At 39.8% G+C, this 21,324-nt stretch overlaps 1 protein-coding gene across 3 annotated transcripts in view; it reads left to right on the top strand.

Annotated features, from left to right (window-relative positions):
• Window positions 1–20,425, top strand: part of RNF17 (ring finger protein 17) — a 40,614-nt gene extending 20,189 nt beyond the window's left edge. For 2 of the 3 annotated variants that reach the window (XM_064731406.1, XM_064731229.1), the window contains 18 exons: window positions 639–759; window positions 1,500–1,617; window positions 3,181–3,402; window positions 4,319–4,469; window positions 5,532–5,650; window positions 6,233–6,347; window positions 7,168–7,283; window positions 7,611–7,918; window positions 9,046–9,209; window positions 9,962–10,081; window positions 12,426–12,506; window positions 13,137–13,262; window positions 15,583–15,687; window positions 16,253–16,403; window positions 17,331–17,466; window positions 18,751–18,940; window positions 19,264–19,365; window positions 20,270–20,425. In XM_064731406.1, coding sequence (XP_064587476.1) covers window positions 639–759; window positions 1,500–1,617; window positions 3,181–3,402; window positions 4,319–4,469; window positions 5,532–5,650; window positions 6,233–6,347; window positions 7,168–7,283; window positions 7,611–7,918; window positions 9,046–9,209; window positions 9,962–10,081; window positions 12,426–12,506; window positions 13,137–13,262; window positions 15,583–15,687; window positions 16,253–16,403; window positions 17,331–17,466; window positions 18,751–18,940; window positions 19,264–19,362 — 2,442 coding nt within the window. In that variant the 3' untranslated portion in view covers window positions 19,363–19,365; window positions 20,270–20,425. The remainder of the gene's footprint in view (window positions 1–638; window positions 760–1,499; window positions 1,618–3,180; window positions 3,403–4,318; window positions 4,470–5,531; window positions 5,651–6,232; window positions 6,348–7,167; window positions 7,284–7,610; window positions 7,919–9,045; window positions 9,210–9,961; window positions 10,082–12,425; window positions 12,507–13,136; window positions 13,263–15,582; window positions 15,688–16,252; window positions 16,404–17,330; window positions 17,467–18,750; window positions 18,941–19,263; window positions 19,366–20,269) is intronic. The other variant, XM_064731313.1, reaches the window with a different exon arrangement.
• The last annotated feature ends 899 nt before the right edge of the window (window positions 20,426–21,324 follow it).

Below are 21,324 nucleotides of genomic sequence, written 5' to 3'. Positions count from 1 at the left end.
ATAAGCCAAATGAAATTTTGTTTTCTTTCCTTTTCAAATTATAATCTCATAATAAAAGGGGGTTTTTATATGTATTTTTGTTTGCATTTAAAATTTAGTGTGTTTCTATCTTGAGGAATGGTTGGAGTGTCCCCCTTTTGACAAGGAGGAAAACTGACTGGGAAAGAAAACGGCAAAGTATTTCTGTCAAATTTATAAAAATTCCATAAATGGAATTTTTTTTTTCTTTGCTATTCATTTGATAGTTTTGGTTACCAATCACAATTATGCTGAACTTTGAAACTTCATATGTTGGTAGGGGTTTTTCTTAACTCCTTGAAGGCACCAATGGGCTTTTTTAATCACTTCTGTGCAATAATCTTTACTGATCTCTGCACCAGTTCTATGCCTTACCATAAAGGGAGAAAAAGAGATTTAGGCTCTTTGTATTTCAGCAAGAAGGTCTCTTAGTGTGAGGTTCATGCTCAGCTGCTGGGAAAGGAGGGATCATTTTGAACTGAATCAGACTGTGGTAATGTGGAACCAGAAGCCAAGGTCTTGCTGTCTTTGAGTGCAAAGCAAAGCCTGTGATTGAGTCATAATCAGATGGTTTTGATCTGTATGTGATGTTGGTTGCATCATCTTGGGTTATTCTTCAGGCAATCAGGTGTAGGCTGGCTTGCATTGAGCCATTCAAAGGGGCAGATGAGTGGAACAGAGAAGCCAAGGAAAGATTTGAAGAAATGACTGAAGATAAGCTTATGTTGTGTTCAGTTATTGGTAAGTTACCAGGAGTGTATTAATTTCTGTTTATGTATTGTTAAGTTGTCTCAAATGTAGAAACAATCACTTTGACATTTAAAATAGTATTTATTTGAAATGCTCGTGTTTGTACCTGCTAGAGATAGCCTGGAGTGAGAATATCTAAATTCTCTCCTCTGATTGGAGGAGGCATAACAGATAAAATTTACAACAAAAGTTCTGTTCATGTCTTCTCTTACAGACCACACTAGTGTTACATGATATAAATATTCTGATTATTCAGGTGGGCTTGTTTCCCAATGTACTAGCTGTCCATGGTGTTTCCTGACTTTATTGGTATCCGAGAGTGTGATTGCTGCTGCTCTAAAATATTGCTAAGAAAAAGAAAAATAATTTCAGATAACACAAATATGCCTTAGTAGGATTTTTCTCAATACCATATATTGTTCATGTGTAGCTACTTCGTTTTCAGCCCTTGTGGAATGATGATTTGGAGCCCATTTATAAATGGAATCGTGTAGCAGTTGGAGTTGTTGTACAAAAGCATTTTGTGATTATTGGTGTATTTTAAGTTAATGCTATGGATATGTGCAAAGCTAAGCATCTGCATATTGTTGATGTTCAGAATCAGTTATTTTGTACATCAAATGTCATTTTGGAGAATTCTGTCTATTGGCACTATTTGTCATTGCTCTAAAACCAGAGTCTTCACACTGTCATTGATTGGCACTAATTATGTTGATATTATTAATTCACAGAAATTTTAGATAATAACGTCTTATCTATTGAGCTCTTCAATGCCTCTGCTGATAATGGGAAAAAATTCAGTATTAACTGCCAGCTAGTTGAGGAAGACTTAGCATCCTACATACCTGGGTAAATACATTGTGCATTACTTTTAAAGTATTTGGAAATACATAATTTGTGTATTGAAACTGCTAGTGTTGGTGTGTCACCTCCTGTGGCTGGAATTTACCACATATGTGATAAATTGATTTTAAGATCTCATCCATCGGGTGGTGTACTTTAGAGTATAACTGCAGTTCAATATTTAAATTCTCAAACTAAATCTTAACTCATGTATTGAAGTTGTACCTGTGAAAAAATTTGAAATCAAATGTTTGCCTTGTACTCATAGTGTCCCTAAGTGCCAAATCTTGCCCAAGTGTTCACTGTTAAGGTTCCCATTCTCATGTAGTAAGAAAAAGAATTTGTGTCTTAAACCTGCACATACCTCTTTGATCACCTATTTGGGAGGTGTGTTACCAGAAAACACTTGGGTAACCAGCTATGACAGCAACAGAAGGGTTGGGAAGACAGCAGAGTTGGGAAGTACAATAGATAATCCATGGGCTATATGAATGAAAATCTGTTGTTACTCTTCAAGTAATGATTTTTTGAATACTGATGGAAATGGATCATTAAATGGAAAGTTTTCACTCCAAAAGGAAATCCCTGAATTTGCTTTTTTTAGGAGGAAGCATGTAAGTGGATTTTTTCTCCTAGCTCAGAAATGTTACTAAATCTTAGTAACACTCTAATACTGTCATAGTCACAATTTTTAGTAAGATTTTTGTAAGTTATGCAACCTGAACAGCTGAGTTGTTTTTTCCCCTCTCACAAATGTATTTTGTTGTGTCCCATCTGTACTTAGATGTCTGCTGCCAGCCTTCACTCAAGGGGGAATATTCCTTTAGTATAAGTTGTTGTGTAACACTGATCCCTTGACTAGGGTGGATTTTATGATCCCTTGCTCACTCTCCCTTCTTTTGTTGGACTGGGGAGAAAATAAAAGAAATTTGAAAACTCATGAGTCAAAATAAAGACAAAGAAATCCCTTACCAAGTACTGTTGCAGGCAAAGCAGACTTGATTTTACTTAGTGTGTATGCTAATTAGTAATAACTATTAGCATAAACATAATTTGGGCATTGGTACACAGAAGACAAAGATTTATGGCACCTACCCTCCTCCCCCTTTCCCAGGGTCAAGTTTATTCCAAGCAGCTGCCATTCCTCTCCTGCACTGGAGTTGCACTCAGCATTCGGGGAGGCAGTGAGTAGTGCAGGGAGTTGGGGTCAGGACACAGCAGTTTATCCGTGCTGCCCCTTCCTTCTTTTCTTCTTGTGCTCTAGAATGGACCCCCCACAGGCCTTTGTCCCTTATTCTGTGGGGCAAGAGGCCCACTCCAGATGTTCTGTTCTTATGGGCTTGGTGTTCCCTGTGCTATCTCTTCTCTTCCCTGAATGTAGAGGGATACCCTCTGAAGGAGAATAAAAATGTTACTGTTGTTCGTGTTTCAGAAGTAGCACTTATGAATGTTCTTGTCTAGGCTACAACTCGCTTTCTGCACATTGAATAATTCCTGTTATTGAGCCTTTTTCACTTCATTTAAAATCTGTTTAGATTTTCTATTCTAACTATTTTGTGCTCTTTACAGGTACACTGAAAAAACTGAAATAAAGCCTAATGAAATATGGGATGATCCTCTAGAAGAAATTTCTAGAACCTCAGAAGCTTTTATTCCTACAGACATGGAATCTGTGGATGAAGGAGATTTCAGATCACTTTGTAACAAGGAGTTAGATGGGAGGATTAGTCATGTTGTGTCTCCTAGTAAAATTTTTGTACAATTGCTGGCATCAGAAGGTGTACTGAAAAGGTACTGAAATTCAAAGAACTTCTCTTTAGTTAGTGTCCTTATGACAAAATGGTGAAGTATACTTAGAACAAAGTGTGAGAGTTGCTTTGATACTGTGTACTTCTTGAAGGCTGCTGACTTACTTGCCTTTGTTGAGGAAAGTATAGGAGCAGAAGAGAGGTTGGCACTATATTGTGGCTTATTAAATAGTTCTGCTTCCAAATTAAGTATATGGTCTTACTTGTATTTCAAATCAGTTGTATTGTAGTAAGTATTGGAACCTGATGAATGCAACAGTGTCCAAAAAGATTAAATCTTCCTGCTCTTTCTTCTCTGCTTCCCATTCCCTCATTAGAAAGCTGGTTAAATAAAACCTGTATCCCAAGTCTTAGAATTTACTATTAGTGGTAGTAGCAGGGTTTTTTTTTCAAAGTGCTTCCAGTACCCTGTTAGGAAGTTTGAACACAATTTCTAGACACAGTGTATATCAGCCTGCCTTTGGTAGATATTTAGGTAACATTTAGGTAGTCATGCCTGCTCTTTGGAAATAGTTAGAAGAGTCTGTCATGGTTTAGTGCATGTTGCTTATGTATTTATTTATCTTTCAATCTTCATGGCTGTAACTGCGTAAAGTACCATTTATGTAGTCATGCCATTGAGGATCACACTCTGAAACTGTCAAGAGAAAACAGTGTAGTTTTCAAATAGTGCCATACAAAGCACTCAGGATTGCTCAGATTAATTCCAGTGTCTAAGTTAACATGATAGGTTTACGGACTTTAATCAGCATGCCTGTGTTTTGTAACTCCCATTTCATGTATTTCTGTACATGTCAAAACAGTACAGCTTCGCTGTAAGCTAGTTAAACAATGACTGAATAAGCCTTTTATTTACTGCATTGCATTTTATCAGTAGAAAAACGTTTTTTTAATGTCAGATTACAGGAGGAGATGGCTTCCATCTACAGAGAATCCCAGCCACAGTCTGTGAAGTGGGAGAGGGAAATGCACTGTGCTGTTTACATACGCGATGTGGGACAGTGGCAGAGAGGTCAGATAAGCAGGATTGTCTCTGAAACAAGTGCAGAGGTAAAGGTCTTCTCTTAACAAGGTTCATACTTGTATTTTTAAACTTTAAAGTGTTCACTGATTAAAATAAGGTCAAATCTTGGTTTCTTTCTTCTGTGTTCATATTTTCTCACAACCTTTTGCTTTTGTTGAGATTTTAAGTAATGCTGTACATTGCTGCAAATCAGTTGTGTTGTCAAACTCAGATGCCTTTAGCAGGGAGTCTGGTAGTTGAGGAAGACTCGTGAGGTTGACTCTTTATTTACACTGCCCTTTGGAACACGGCAGAGATTCCCAAGCTATATATAATTCCCAACAATTCATTTTAGATTCCAGCAGGTGTGTGAAACTGAGGGTTACAGTAATTCAAACTTAATGATCCTTGTTAGAAGAGGGAGCCAGTTGTACCAAGTGCAACACCACAGCGTCACATGCAGTCAGGCAGGTGCATGAACCCTAAATTGATGCTGATACTCTGTTCCATGCAGCAATAACTTTCCACAGTAACCTCACACAGCACTGCTTGAAATGTGTTCTTTTGTACCAGCTTGAAAATAATGAGCACCAAAAAAAGCATTTTGTGATTGAATACTTAGGTGTCTCTAAAGGAAGAATGGCTTTTTGATCATACAGGTAATCCAGCACTGGATTGCTATTATTTTTTTTTTCATCCATCATCAGGTTGTGCCCAGGGTTCTTTTTAGTACGAAGCAGAGATGGGACTTTGTGTCCTTCAGTTTGCATCAGCTGCTTTCTGAGCCCAGGAGTCTTCAAACAGCTATTTAACCCCATCAGAATAAAAAGCAGGGGGTGGAGGAGAGCTATTTCAGTGCTTCTTGGTTTACCAAAAAATCAGTAAAGTTGTTTAACCTACTTTCAGCACATTTGTATGGTTTGTCCCTTTGCTGTGCTGTGGTAGCTTGAGTTGTGGTGAAGTATTTCAGTGCAAAAGGCATTTGTTAAATCCCAGTTATGTTTGAACTTTTTTTAACCTCCTCAGGGATGCTTTGAGTTATCATTTCTTACAGATAACAGCATGAGAGGAATTTTTTTTTCTGTTTTATGGTTTCTTGCCTGTAACAGGTACTACTTTATGATTCTGGAGCTGAAAAAACGGTGGAGGTCAGCTGTCTAAGAAAACTTGAGGAAAGCATGAAGACCATCAGGATGTTAGCAATGGAATGTTCACTGACAGAAATAAGGTAGCCTTTCCCTTATACTGAGTGGCAGCAATAGAAACTAACAATGACATAGCTTTGTTAGCACTGATTATGTAAGATTTGGATGTGGTTTGCTTTTTGAATAAAGAAATGGTGTGCTGGCTGTGATTTATTTAATTAAGGTTTGGAGTTTTTTTCTAAGGGTTATACTGTATTGTAGTAAAGCAGAAACTGTTCTGTAGAAATAAATAATATTTATAGGTTGAGTTACAAAATAGTGAACAGATCTATTTCATTGAATACTTTCTTTCATTGGCTCAGAATTTGAGATGAATTGGATTTCCTGAAACAGTACAGAAGGTCTCTCTTCTAGACTGTTTTGACAGGTGTCATAACTTCTAGAACTTATGATCCTCCTCATTTTGAAATTCTGGGTTTGTGATTTTTAATTTTTCTGGTTGTAGAGATCCAGAAATTAATAATGATTTTGTTACTCTTTACTGTAGTAGAGATTCTTTTTGTTTTTTTTTAACAGTTTAGGCAGTTTTTTAAAAAAGCCAAGTTTTTGGTAGAGGGAAGAGTTGGTGGTTATACTCAGGAGATGCCAACTTCTTTTGTACCTAGAGGTTATCACTTGTTGTATGTTAGACCCACAGGTGGAAGCACACAGTGGACAGCAACAGTGTGTGAATGCTTGTCCTATTACCTAACTGGAGCACAAGTGAAGGTAGTCATACAGGTTTGTAATCACAACCAGTGGTACTTACAAAATTCCTGTCATACTTTCTGTTAATTTGGATTTTTTTCTGAATATTTTACCTTTCAAAAAATCATTAATAAAACTTGTATAACTGTTTGCTCTAGGGGAAAAGGTACTTTCTTCTTTCTGCTTTATTTTTGTTATTCACTGGAGCAGTAGAGCAGTTGGCTGCCCAGTGTGGAGAAAACTTCATCTTTGATGTGTTTGGTTATTGAATAGTAGATGTATCTTTGGGATCACTGGATGCTGACAGCCTTTATGGACAGATAAGCAAGCTGCTCAGGTTTTAAGAGAATTATTTCAGCAGCTACTTTGTTAGTTTTCAAGCCTCAGAGACTGGAAGAATTAATCCAGTGCTGTATGAATATCATTAGTAATTTACCTCTTCCACAGTTTAAAAAAAAAAGATTATTGGAAGGGTTTGATTTGTTCAGTGTCTGTTATCTGCTGCCAGTGATATTTTACAGTGTGTGTGGAAATAAAAGCAGTGATGAGTGGAGTCATTTATGCATGGGTTTAAATCTCCTGCTGTAAGACAAGTGTTTGGCACTTGATTCTATTAAAAAAGCTCAGGGGAAGAGCAAGCTTTTACTCTACAACTGTTTTTAATGTCATGTGTAGATAGAACAGTTGGTAAAATGATTCATATGGATTAAATAAATTTGTGTCTTCTCATGGGGGTACCAGTTGTTGAAGGATGTCTGATTGACAGTCAGTACCAATAAAATGAAAAATATGCCTGTGGTTTAAAGGAAATGCATATTTGTTGTATGTTGTCCAGCTCTTCCATTTTTTCCAGGAAAATGTTGTGGGTTGTGCATTGCCAGTGAAAATTCTTTGCAAAGATGAAACAGGAAAAATGACTGATACTTCTGAATACCTTATTGAACAGGGTTTGGCTCTTAGAAACAGAAGGTTTGGATACTTTTCTTTTGTATTCTCTCAGACTCTGATGTTCATATTTGACAAAACTAATAAAATCAAAAAATTTGGATTTTGTTGTACAGTTCTAGCAGCAGAACTCCATCTTCAGTGGACTTACTTATAATGTTTTATAATGAGTATAATGTTATTTATTGTATCCATGGCACATTGCAGTTCTCTAAGTTTGTAGATGAGGTGCTTGACAGTATTTTAAGATACCTTTGCCACTTCTGTGTGTTACTTGTATTATTTTGTAGTTTTGCACTTTTTAAGTTCTCTGTCAGTTAATACATTGATATATTTGATTGAATCTTCTAGAACTGGTAAAGCCAATGGGGCTTGTTTAGTTTCCAAGGAACATCTTGAAGTACATTTTGAGCAGGAGAACACACAGCTGGATGGTTGTAATTCCAAAATTGCCTATGAAAGAAGCAGGACTGTTCCAGAGGAAAACACCGCTATTTCAGAGAGTGAACAAAAATCACTCAAAATGCACGAGCCACTGCCTCGTCCAGAAATGGAGGAAGTGTATAAATCTCCCATTGTTCCTGAAGCAAAAGTTTTCCAGGCTGTAGTGAGTTGTATTGGAGGTGATGGAACTATTTATATAATACCAAAATCATTTGGTGAGTTTAGAATAAAATATATTTATGAATCTGAGTGCTCTTGGGTATCAGAATGTATACTAGAACACCTATCTGGTACTGGTCTGGAATATTCCTCTTGGGATGTGATGTCCTTTGGTGTGAGGGGCAGGGATTCTCTCTCTCCTTAAATCAGCTTTCCTGTCCTCCCACCCTCCCAAGAAATCCAAAACCCAAAGCACCTGGATAGGCAGGTTTCTTGCCTTTCTTCTCTAGGCTGTAATGGGTAAAGCAGCAAGTGCTTTATTTTGTAATGTTGACTGATCAAGTAAATGTAATTATCTTCAAAGTGATGCAGATACAGTCATAAAGGTTCTTGGAAGTTAGCTTGGTTCTCAGATACTGCTGCTGTGGTTTTTTTCCTGCAGTTTAAGCGCAGTACAGTTTCTTCAGGCTCTTTATTTGCATTGTGATACATTCTATATCTCTCAATGTTTCCTGTTTGTGTGGCTTGAAAGAATTCCATTTTCTTTTGACTGATGCAGTGTCACTCCTCAGTTCCATGTTAGTGTATTGTGCTTTAGAGAAATATTTATGTATGAGAACATTAATTCACTCTTTTTTGCTCCACAAGTGCATTTAACTACTAGATTATGTAACTTTTTTTATTCCTAAACCTTTGAAATTCAAAGTACAGTAACCTCACTTGCACAGGACTGTGTGTGCTTCCTGCAGTTCTTGCTGTAGGCTGTACCATAACAGGAGAGGTTCTTCTGGGCACCTCTTCTGTGGTGTTTCATGGTGTCGTACCACTAACACAGTGTTTTGAGAGTTGTTGTCTTGTTCGTGCTTTGTTGTGCTCTGATATAGTGGTGCCTAGGTGTCACTTCCAAAATTTATAGACTCTTCTACAAGTCCTTCTGAGATTAGAATTCAGAATTTCTAATGGCTTCAGAGTTGGAAATGCAGTTTACTGTTAGTAACTCTTCTGCATATACTAGATATTGAACATACATATTGTATCACTGTCGGGAAATAGATTTTAAAGCTGCACATGTGTTTGTTTATACATGTCATCTGCATCTGATGGGGTTTAGTGATGGAAATATTTGGCATAAATGTTAGAGACTATTCTTAATCTTTTTTTTTATTTCACCTCCTCTCCCAAGAAACTGCACTAAACAAATTGATGGCTGAAATACAAAATACCTTCAAGGGCCTTGGTCTCCTGATACCCTACTGCTGGAAGAAGGGAGAAGCCTGTGTTGTAAGAGGATCAGACACTGTGTGGTATCGAGCTAAAATTGTGGAAGTCAGCGGGAGTACTCTGCAGGTAAGTTTGGTTGTGTGGGGTAAGGGGAGAGGGTGTATGTGTATCTGCAGATGTGTGTTTAAAAAAGGCATATAATCCAATTCAGCTGACCTGTGCATTGTTCATTCTGCGTAAAGGTGTGGATTACTGTCCTCATTTTTACATTTGTTTTTAAAATAATTTTTACCTATTTCAGTTGTCACAGTTTTTCCTGTCATTTCCCTAGTAATAATTAATTTTCTTAAGTAAAAAGCTGCTCTTGATTTCCTGTAAGTAATCCCTTTAAGGTTTTCTATTTTGCTGTTCTTACCATTTGTGGAATGCTTTGAAAACAATTAGGTTTAGAATCCCACATGTGCCCTAATCCCCACTCAAAAAGTATTGGCTGTCTGTTTTGAATTCTTTCTGCTGCAAAGGTGTAGAACCTTCTTCTCATTAGCAGTTCATCTTACCTGAGCTGTTGAGTCTGCTCATGACTTTTGAATGCAGATTGAAAAATCTATCCTAATTTACAGATTTTTTTTTTCCTTTATATTTTAAACTGATTATTCCACAAAATGTAGGAATTCTTGCAAGAGAAGTTTATAAACTGAATTTCTTACCTGCCACAGCACTTTTTTTAATCTTTTCTTGCTTTTTCCCTTTGTCACATCACTTACCATCGAACCATTATTCTTTTTCCTCCATAAAAGTAATGCTGTAAGCAAATGCATTCCCTTACTAAACTTCAGTATTTCAGGAATTATTTCAGGAAAGCTTTGCATTTCCTGTAGGTACAGTACATAGATCGTGGTTACATAGAGAGCATTCCTCAGTGTCACCTGTATCCAACTACATTCTACACTGGCATTCCTCCCTTTTGCATCCCATGCCAGCTCTACAAGACGCTGCCGGTGAGTAGTGGCACATCCCGGTGTTGGTGGGTGCTTCTCAAATCAATGCCCTGCCTGGTCAGGCTGAGAGGAGTTGCTGGTGTCTTCTCTTGCCTGCAAGGATTCAGAGAAGAGACGATGATTGTTTCAGCAGGTCCTTGGCAGGGCCCAGCAGGTTTGCTTTAGGAGGGGACCATGCTTGAAGGGTAGCTGTCAGTGGAGTTAAACCTTTGTGAGACAGCACACTGTCTTGGCAGAGGATACTCAGAAATGATAGTTCAGTTTGCAATAGCACCAACAAAAATAAGTCCTGAATTTCTTAATGCAGAATGGCCAGACAATCTGAAATTGTCAAGTCCTGCAAAACTGCGTTTCTAACATTCTGATCTTGGCTGTGTAGGAAACAATCTATAAACTAATACAGCTGAATTGTTTTAGGGGTTTTTGTCAGTAAGTAATTGGTGTGTAAATAACATCTTCACATACCATCACACCTTGCTTCCTCTGAATGGTGAACTTAGTAAAAGTGAAATACTGAAGTTACCAGCTTAATTTTGTTGCTGGAAATAGTTAAACTGATAGAGTAAGGAAGGCTGCAGGGGTGGTGGGGCAGGGACAGGCAGCAGACCTGCCAGGGAAAGGTAGCATGCCCAGGTAGGAAAGCTCCTGCAGCAGGTGGTGAGAGGGCTGTGCAGCATCAGGGAGGCTGAGAAGGGGTTGGAGAGCTGATTCCAAGTGCTGTCTGCAGTGAACCCGCAGCCAAACAGCCAGAAACCCTCCCAGCAGCACATGTGGAACAGAGAAGGGGCAATAATGCAGAAGAATGGAAAGGGCCTGCACGAAGAAGAGATTTTCCACAGAGTGTGAGGTGTTCCTGCAGCACTGCTCCCATGCTCTGCAGGCTGATGAGGGCGGAGCGCTCACATCAGGAGGGATGCCAGGGCTGAGGAGGGCAGCACCCTCTGCTCCCCGTGTAACCCCCAGGGCAGCTGGCAAAAGGCTCCAAGGAGATGGAGACAGGAGTGGGTGCTCCCTTCAGAGAGGTTCAGAGGAGCCCACGTGCTGACCCAGCACTCTCTAGAGAGGGATGGTGCTCCTGCCTCTTTGTACTGGGGGCATACTAGGAGGCTGCCAGGCCCTGTACAGTCCTCTCCCTGTTACCCAGTGCCAGGAGTTGGTTATCTCCTCCTGTTGACACCAGTGATACCCCTCAGACTGCTCCTGGCTGTGTCTGCAGGGGTTATCTGCAGATCCCAAGAGTGCTTGTAGGGCTCTGTGGCCTGCCAGTAGTTTTTTCATCAGTCCTGTCTGGCAGAGGGAAGGGCCTTGAAAGGTTCACTCCAGTCTGGTAAGTTAAGAAATCATAACTGTTGCCACAGCCAGTGGTTGGGCTGCTTGGATGATGGCACTCACTTTGAGGAGCCTGCTCTGGTGGGGTCCTGTGGGGCCCATGTCCCAGGGAAGAAGAGCCTTTTTGGTCCATAGGTGTGCCAAACCTGGAGAGGGATCACAGATCAGGAGACCACCAGTGGGAGCAAGTGCAGGGAAGGGCAATGAAGGTCAGAGGGCTGGAGCATCTCTCCTATGACAGGCTGAGAGAGTTGGGGCTGTTTGTCCTGGAGGAGGCTCCAGGGAGATCTTGAGCACCTTGCAGGGCCTAAAGGGGCTACAGGAGAACAGGGGAGGGACTCCTTGCAAGCTCATGGAGTGAATATCTTCAAATTGACAGAGGGCAGGTTTAAACTTGGTACTAGGAAGAAAATCTTCACTACAAGGGTAGTGAGACATGGGAACAGGCTGCCCAGGGATAATGTTGGTGCCCCATCCCTAAAGTGTTCAAGGCCAGGTTGGAGGGGGCTTGGAGCAACCTGGTCTAGTGGAAGGTGCCCATGCCCACAGAAGAGGGTTCAAATTCAATCCTTAAGTCTCTTTCCAAGCCAAACCAGTCTGTGATTCTGTGAAAGACAGGCTTGTAAGCATACAGGTTGGACAGCAAACAGATACAGCAGAGAATGAAAGTATTTAAGTTTTGTTGAGTGTTATCTTAGATCCTGTAAGTATTTGGATTATGCTTCAGACAACTTTGCACACATACATTATTGCATACGTAGTAGTGGTTAGATCTGGCAATCAGCATCTCTTTCTAAGCCATTTCAGGATCTGAAAATTGTGGGTTGCGTTGTCACTTGAATTATAATGCATCAAGTAGTAGATAATATTTAAAGGATTGTAAACAAATCAAACTAATGTGTCTTCTAGTCAGATTTCATTTTTAATGGTTGTGTATTTCCATCTACCCTAAGAATAGGAAGAATATTACTTGTTAGCATCTTAATGTGTTGGTTTCTTGCTTTTCTCCAAATAGATTGGAAATTTTTGGCAGCAGGAGGCAGTAGAATACCTTCAAGAACTTCTCAAAAATGAAGAGGTTGAAATTCATGTTAAGGTAGCCTAATTTATTCATAGATGTGAAATTAAACCAAGTTTTGTTGTCTTTTTCCTTTTAACTGGCACTAGGAATGGTACATGAGGGAGCATAGCAGTAAATGCATTTCTTAGACAAAAGAAAAAGCACAACTAAACTTACTTCTCCTGTGACTTTACCTTTATTGTAGTTTTCATGCCTCAAATGTCTCCATTAGGGTTAGTGCTGTTTTTCCACGCTGTTCATGTTGAGTTGTCATTTTGACGAGTAACCTACCTATTGGCAGCATAAATTGTTCTAAATTCTATTCTAAGTGATAAAATTCTAACATCATTTATTAAAATTATAAGGAAGCACATCATTTGTATTGTCTGAAAACAAGCCATTTCAGACAGCTTAATGATAAATTGTGAAGGGGAAGGGTTTGAGTGAGCAAACATGGGATAATATTTCAGTGTTAGGATGAGCAATTGGTGCTTCCGTATCAGAAAGAGATATTCCCATTTATGTTACAACTGATGTTAATAGGCATATTAATCTTGTGTCTGAGTGTTACACATGTAAACATGAGATGTTTGAATTTCTTGGTCACTGTTTCTAAAACTTCAGCCACTATTACTGTTACAGTCCTGTTTTGTCCTGTGTAAATAGGAGTTACCAGAGAACCCATGGGGCAAGCTGTCCATCAGCCTGTATTTTGGGGGCATGTCATTGTCATCCTTCATGGCATACCAGAGGTACTGTGTTGCTGAGGATTGCCAGGACATACAAAAGCTGGTGAGACTTGTGTGTGTGTGTGTGTGTGTGTCCCCCTTTTGCTGTTGCTGTTCTACCTTTGGAAAGATTATTCAGTTGCTTGTTGTGACCTAGGAGGATTTGTTACTTTTTTTAATATTTCTGTGTGGTTTTGTGCTGTAAGCAGCAGTAAGACTGAGCACACAGGTCTCCAGCACAACATGGGGAGCTACAATGTGCTGATAAGACTCTGTGGATTAAGAAATTGCCAAGAGTTTGTTCATGGACTCTGTAATGAAAAGAGATTTTTGCACTTCTGTTAAAAGTCTAGCTAGCATTCCTCTAGAACACTACAAATAGGGTGATACTTTTAGCACTTGAAGGGATTAGTTATTCATAGAAATATATCCAAGGATGGAGTAAATTAAATCAAGTATTTCATTGTAAAGCCAGTGATTTATAGGGGAGTTACCTAGGTTCTTTAATCCAAGAGTCTGGGACAGCTCCCCTAAAGATCATCAGGTAAGATTGAAGTTTCCACGTAACTGCATTTTCTTAACACAAAAACTCCATACATAAGTAATTTCTCTGTATTTGTTTTCATTTTTTTGTTCCTTGAAATCTGAGGATCAGGTTTATTTAAATTGCTAAGACTTTGTTACTGCATTTTCCTCTTAATTCTGTTTAAGTCTGCCAATGTACTTTTCATTCCAACAAACATCTTTGCTTCAGAAAATAATTTTCCAGTACAGAGTCTGCTGCTGTCACTGCTGGTGCAAAGCTCGAGTTGTCTGCCACTGGGCTCATGATGCAGTTAGAAAAATCCCTCAGTGTATATTAGAGCTGAGTAACCATGGAAAACCTCATTGTAAATCAATCTCTTGTTGCATTTTATAAAGTCAGCACAACACACAGCTTCAGCAAATTAAATATGGATCTGGAAATGAGATTGGTACCTTTAACACAAAAATTAAATTTGAAAAACAAAAATGAAACTGTGTAAGAAGGTTGCAGGCAAGAAGCATTCAGAAAGCCTGGAGTGCTTTCCTCAAGGAATAATTGCATTCAGCAGATCCATTCCAGGAATAAGTGACTCAGAACAATTTGTAAGAAAACAGACTTCACAAGTGTTCAGTTGTAGACCAGAAAAGAAGCAAGGTCTCCAGAACTTGAACTGAATCTTAGGAACAGCAGAAGTGGGAAGCAAACAGCTCTGAGCACATTCAAACATAATCAGCTCTGGTTTTGGCAGCCATGCTCACAAGACAGCTAAAGTGTATTATTTGTACATAAGGTGTAACCATTATCTTTTATTTTATTCTGTAGTTTTGTAACATTATTTCACAGCTTCAGATCAGTGATTTGGGATGAGTTAAGCTGATAAGGACTTCATTCTGTGTTGTGAGCCTTGCAGCTGCCAGCAGTGGCTTATGCAGGGCTCAGTGCAGCGTTGCTGCAGTGTCTCTGTCTTTGAGATGTGCTTGCCTTGCCCTGCACTGATGAGCTTAGGAGCTGGTCTTTGTTACCATAGGACAGTCCTGGCTTAGGCACTAGCCTGACATTCCTGGTAGGGCAGTAGGATGTTGGAGAATGCATCAGAATCTCCAGGTGTGCTGAGCTTCACAGCAGTGACTCTTATTCCAGCTGTGTGTGTCCAAGTGTAGTCAGGTGGCTCCCAACTCACACTGCTCCTGATAGTTTTGCAGAAATCTGCCATTCAGTCTGTGTGTCTGTGATTTAGTTAGACATCCTTTCTTTACTTGTAGGAGTATGTACTTTGAATGGAAAAAAAATCTTTTTTTTCCTAGCTAAGTTTGAGGAACATAATGACTTTTTGTACTGCATCCTCTGTCAGGTCCTGCAAAAGAAACAAAGGGTCATAATTCATTGTTTCATTTTCCAGTTACATATGTTGCTTCTACTTTTCTCTTGGGGCATTAATGAGTAGTGTTCCTCAAGTAAATGTGTAAAAATGTATTTTGGAGAAATTGTACATTTTGTAACACATCATGTTTTAAGTACAGGAGATAATACGAGCTGTTTTCATGACCTATGTTCTAGCTGAGCTGTGTGCCATATATCCTTCTAAAATATCATTTAGTGCTCCAGGGTTTATTTTGTGGTGAACCAAATGCAGTAATGACATGTAAAATACATGGTTTTAAAAGAAGATACACTGGACAATGCCATACTGTTGAGAAAAACTTTATCTGTACATTGCAATGTTGTTTTTTTTCATCAGGGACACACTGCTTACTGTTATTTTACACCTTTTTAGGTATCTCCTTTGTAGCAGAAGTCATGGCTAAGTTTCTGTGTTGTTATTCAGTATGGTGCTCAGCTGAAGTCTGTCTTGCTCTAGGGGGTATTTGAAGGAGACCTTTCGCCCTCGTACCTGCTGCAACCACTGCCTGTTCCAGGAGAAACCTTTCCTGTCACAGTTACCCACCTGGTGTCCCCCAAGGAGGTCAGTGTGTCTCACATCTCACATGCTGCACTCCCCTGAGCTGGGGAAAAGGAGAGCACAGATGGCAATCTCAGAGCATGAGAGGCTGCAAAATGGCCCTGAGCTGTTGGTGCAGGAGGCTGTGTGGGGCAGCTCTCTAGATGAACACTTAGTTGAAATAACCTCATAGGTGGGGCAGTGAAACACTAATCGTTTCTCTAGAAAAATTAATTTCAAGAATTACACTACTGCAGTCTGGTAGTTGGCTTTTGTAGCAAGAAGATAGGTTGTTGGAATTTAATGTGGCAGAACAATAGTGAATTTTGGGTAAGCCCACAGAGTTTCCTGGAGTTCTGCCCAATCTCCCAGGCAAAAGGCAGAACGTCTTGTGCATTGATGGAATAAAAGATTCCTATGTGGACTTTGAATGTTGAATGATGAAATAGAGAAGAAAGGGGAGCAAGGAGATGCTGAACCTTTCAAAGATGGGATCTGGATTAAAAGTAAACTTTTAATAATGGTTGGAATTCCTCGTTTCTAAATTAACTGCAAAAAGTAGTAACATCAGCGCTTTTTCTTTACATAGGTTTATATTTGTCTTGATTCTTCTGAGAACCTTAGAAAGTGCTCTGCCACAGAGAGATCTGCCAGCTGTGACTCAGAGAGCCTTAGTAAAGCCCTGAAGTGGTGCAATAAAATTGTCAAGACACTTCCTCATCTAACAAACTTCAAAAAAGGTACGTTCTGTTTATTGTCCCTGTTGTTTTGTGTGGATATTTAGAAAGCCTGAGTTTCCTTTTGTATTTCTATGTATCTTTAAATAAAAGTTTTGGAGAGTAAGGAGTAAGATCACACTAGAATTACATGATACACTGTAATATGTTTTTACTGTTCATTAAATTGAGGCTTTTGTGTCATTCTCCTCCACTGGAAAATGATGGACAGAACTCAGACTCCCAGTGCCTGTTAGAGTTATGAACTGACTTTGGATCCTGTTTGGCAGTAATAAAACTTTACCCTACAGGTACCTGTCACTGAACTGTGACAATTTTATTACATATTCAAAAGACAAAAGTTATGTACAGAAAATAATATCATAAGTGTTGAAGTTGCATGAGCCCTAAGGATCACCACTTTAATGTCCACAGCTGTTGGGCCTAAATTAACACAAGTATGGCTGTCTTAAACCTGGTGAAGAAAGCAGTTCTCACTCCTACCTGATTCTGCCAGCTCATAAAAGTCTGGGTGAGATTTTAGGCATGATCTGCCCCCGTCTTCCAGACATGTCTGTTCACCTGGAGATCAGTCTGTTTACTGACTGGAGTGTGCAGATGAGCCCAAGTTGAAAAGCTGGAACATTAAACTGTTTGGGTTACAATCTTTTAACCAAGCAATTTGCTGTTATTTCTCACCATTGCCATGTGAGGCAGAGAAACTTGACTTAAATTGCATAGCACTGCTTGGATTGGAATTCAGGTAGAATTAATTGGGGGATGCATGGAACAAAATTGTAGTAGTTTTCCTGTAGTATCTACAGTAGTAGATAAGGAAGGGGAGACTTAATCTTGGTCACAAAGTAAAGTGGATTTTCAGGGTCAGTTTGTACTGCACTGAGTATTGTGAGGTGTTCTGTGATGGTTTTGGTTTTTTTCTTTCTTTTACAGAACTGCCTTGCCTTGCAGAGTATGTGGATGGTTTATGGTATAGAGCAAAGCTCCTCTCTATTACACAGCTTGTGCCTGTTCAGATTCTGGTTCAGTTTGTTGACTATGGTACTTACTTAGTTGCCCCAACCAGCAGGTAAATGAGAAATAACTGCATGTAAAATGTCTGTGTGTATGTATACATACACTTAAATCATAACATATGTACTTATAAATAAATATATGTGTGTTACATTTATTATAATTTTTTTCTAGAACTATGTATATATATTTTTACCATCATTTACTATTGGATTTCAGTTAGAGAGAAAGTGGTTTGGCTGGTTAAATAATTTCTGTCTGTAGGATGTGGGGTTTGTGCCCCTGCTTCTCTGTTTCAGGTTGTTCTGAGAAGCCCATTATTTATAATATCAGATTTCTCCATTATCTCCACTTAACCTGTGAGTGGGCTCAGATTCTCAGGTGCAGAAGCAGATTAACCTTACTCAAAAAAAGGTCTAAGCCTTCCAGGTGTACAAACAAATCCCAATCCTGTGTGACTGTCTGCTACACAGAAGACAGCTGGGGAATAAAACTAAGGGATAAAGGAGTATCTGAGTGGGACACACCCTGCTCTGCCTGTGTGGCACATGGATGTTCAAATCCCTGTTCTGTGCAGTTCTGAGATGCTCTGGACTATTCCTGTGCTGACACAGATGTGTCTCAGACATCCCAGGCTTTTAGGGTTCCATAAGCCTATCTGAATTTCTCATACATATACATTTGCATATATGTGGACAGTACACAGTACTACAGTGCATATATAGAACCTGTACATATAGTACATATATACACATACACACATGCTTAATCCCAATGACTTGCTCTCAAGCTTCTTGTGGAATGTACACATCCTTGCTGAAGATGATGCAGAAATGGGGATTTGAACAGATTTTGTGCTTTACAGTGTGTTATGGTCTTGGGAGACAGTCTCTCCTGTTTCAGAGCTGCATTTCTCTGCTTCCCCTTTCCCTTGCTTCTTTAGAAAGATAAAGAATGGGGAGATGACAGTGTAAACCCCAGGTACCTATTTCCAGTAGTGTGTCTAGAGCACATTCAGGTGTGAAGCATTTGGACCACAAAGGTTTGTGGAGCTGCACTGTGATTTTCACACTTGGATTCCTGTGCTGCAATCTGTGTTTGGGGTTCTGGGGAGGGGTCTCTGATGCTGGGCTGCTCTCTGATAGCTCTGTGCCAAGTCCTTCGGGGGGGGCTGAGGAATTGTTGGGTCTGATGTTGGCATGTTTCTGTAGAGCAGGGACTCCAGCCCTGGTTCCCACACCATAAAAGTGCTGTGTGAGCCACTCAGGCATCCTGCTGTCTTTACTGGCTGGTGGTTTGCTGTGGGCAAACGCTTCTCATTTTGTCACTTTGCTTTCAGATTGCGTCACATACCTTGTCACCTGCTGAAGTACCCAGTGCAGGCAGTGCGAGTTCTGCTGGCTGGATTTAGACCTGCTTCAGATGACAAAAACGTGGAAAGAATTCCTTATTCCCCAGAATGGAGCCTGAAAGCATTGTGGACCATGGTGGACTGCGTTGAAGGAAAGCGTCTCTCTGCTTCCATACTTGTAAGAAATGCCCTTTTTTTCCCCCCTCTGGTTCTTGCTCAGCCTAAAATTCTTTCTAGCAGTCTAATTTCTAAGTCTTTGTTCTACTGTGAATCCTCATAGTTTAAAATTGAAAACTATTTACCATGAAGGAAAGCTAAGAGAAGATGGTGAGATGTTCTCAATTCTGCAATCACAAAGTTCCTGAGTATTCCTGTTATTTTAAAACCAAAGGTATTCTTTTTATATTCACGGTTCCATTTAGACAGTGAGTGTAGCCAGTAAAATCTTTCCATATCAGCTTGAGGTTTAAGTGTGTAAGTGTCAACACTGTAATCTTTCAGACTGTTTCACCAGAGGTTACCATTTCTCTGTATGGAGATGACAAAAATCTGGTTCATCTGAAGCTGATAGAAATGGGTCTTGCAGAGTTGGATCAGTGACACGTAAGTACAGTGACCATGAACTACAAATTCATACCACTGGGGAGGGATGATTGCAGAAGTTCTAAGCAAAGTATAAACTGCCAGTAATGTGGACAACTAAAGTTTATTAGAGAAAAGATCCCTTCTGTCCACATATCCATTCTGTTAGTAAAATATTTAACATAAACCAAAAAGTTGTTAGAAATTAACTTCTTTACATACCATTACTGAAACCCACAATTAAGGCACTGAAACAAAGAACCCTGGGGTGGTATAACATAAAGAGCTTCTGCTGCCAGTAACTGAGAAAGGCACTTTGCAGATGTGGCAGTGTACTCTGCCCAAACAATCAAAACTCATCTTTATTTTCTGTTTTAATCTGTGTCAGGTGCTGGTGGTGCTCAGTGGTTGCTCAGGCAGACATCCATGCTAACATGCTGGTGTCCACATGTCTAAACAAACATGGAATATTTTTAATGAAGAGCTTTATACTATGTGTATAAAGGTCTTCGTTAGGGTTATGTGTTATCCATGGGAATATGTGTTATTGATGGAGAATACCAGGGACTTGGATTTTCAGATTTCTTGGCCAACCTTGTTATGTATTTTTCATTCCCATTTATTTATTCCCATTTCCTTCCCATTTAGTAAGCACTCTTCTAGCAAGTGTGAACAGGTGATGTTTTCCTAACACTTTCTAATATTGGAATAGTGAAACTATGTATCCACATTCAGTTTTTTCTGGCCTTGTAGCCTTAAGTATTGTTCTGTGATACCTTCTCATAGGAGTAAATGGAACTGATGCATAGGGGTGAAGTAGTAGATCAAAAGCTGATGCTGGGACACTTTTTCTAGTATCTTGTTCAAAGATTTGGAGGGAAGATCAAGTTTTATTATTGTGACATAACTCTTGTTTGTGTTTCAGGTTTATTTGGTGACAGACATTTCCACCCAGCACGAGATAGGAAGCAAACAGCTGGGGCTGCATTACTGTCTTTGTTCTGGAACACGGTTGCATTGTTGCTGGTTTCTGTTTTCACTTTTGGGTGTTGTTACATCTCTTTCACTTCAGAGTTTGGGAATAAACAGTTTGATCAGCATGCACCTGAAAGCTTGTTTTCCTTTACTGCTGTAGTATGTGAGTCTGGGTGTCTGTGCATTGTACTGAATCCTTTACAGGTAAAGCTCAGCCCCTCCCAGTCTCTCCAAGGACAGCTTTGTCTGGATTATCAAGGAAGACACTGTGTGCTGACTCCATAGCCTCTCCAGGCAGGCAGTTCCAGGGCTCAGTCACCCTCCCAGTAAGCAGCCTGTTGCTGGTCAGAGGGAACCTGCTGTGCTTCAGTCTGTGCTCATGCACACAGAGCCCTGCACACATCTCTTCCTTCAAGCTCCCATGAAAGCAGGGGTCCAAAGCTGACCTCTGTGCCCAGGCACAATGGCACAGACAGTGGAAGGATCCTGTCACACTTCGATATTCTGGTACTAACCAGCCACATCCTAGGTGCTATTGCACATACCCCAGAGAGCTCATGCTCATTTTCAAAATGTTTTCATTTAAAGACAAAAACCCCACTGTTTATCACCCATCTTGAAAGCAACTCAGCCCTGAATTATGTAACAGCTGGTGTTTGAGCAGTTTGACCCAAAAGTCCAGGACCTGTCTCTGCACCCAGCCAGGGAACTTCTTGGTGAGAGTGAGCACAGTTCTCATTGCCACCCTGTGAGCAATAAAGGGCATAGACAGAGTAAGGACAGAGCTTTCACTGAGGAGACAAAGAGAAGAAAGTATCTTCTACCATGTGAGAGAAGGAAACAAATTTTTCAGCATACACAGGAACAGAGACTTTAAGCAGCCAGCCCAGCAGCAACCTTTTGATGATAGGTACTGCAGAATTTTGAAAGACAAGTCAGCTTAAAAATACCTGCTAGGTGGGAAAACTGGATGAGATGACTTTTGTTAGCTTTCTGGTGTTTCTG

The sequence above is a fragment of the Zonotrichia leucophrys genome, chromosome 1 (assembly GCF_028769735.1).
Source record: "Zonotrichia leucophrys gambelii isolate GWCS_2022_RI chromosome 1, RI_Zleu_2.0, whole genome shotgun sequence".
Classification (NCBI taxonomy): domain Eukaryota; kingdom Metazoa; phylum Chordata; class Aves; order Passeriformes; family Passerellidae; genus Zonotrichia; species Zonotrichia leucophrys.
Note: the sequence above shows the minus strand (reverse complement) of the source record. Positions and strands in the feature narration are given on the sequence as shown.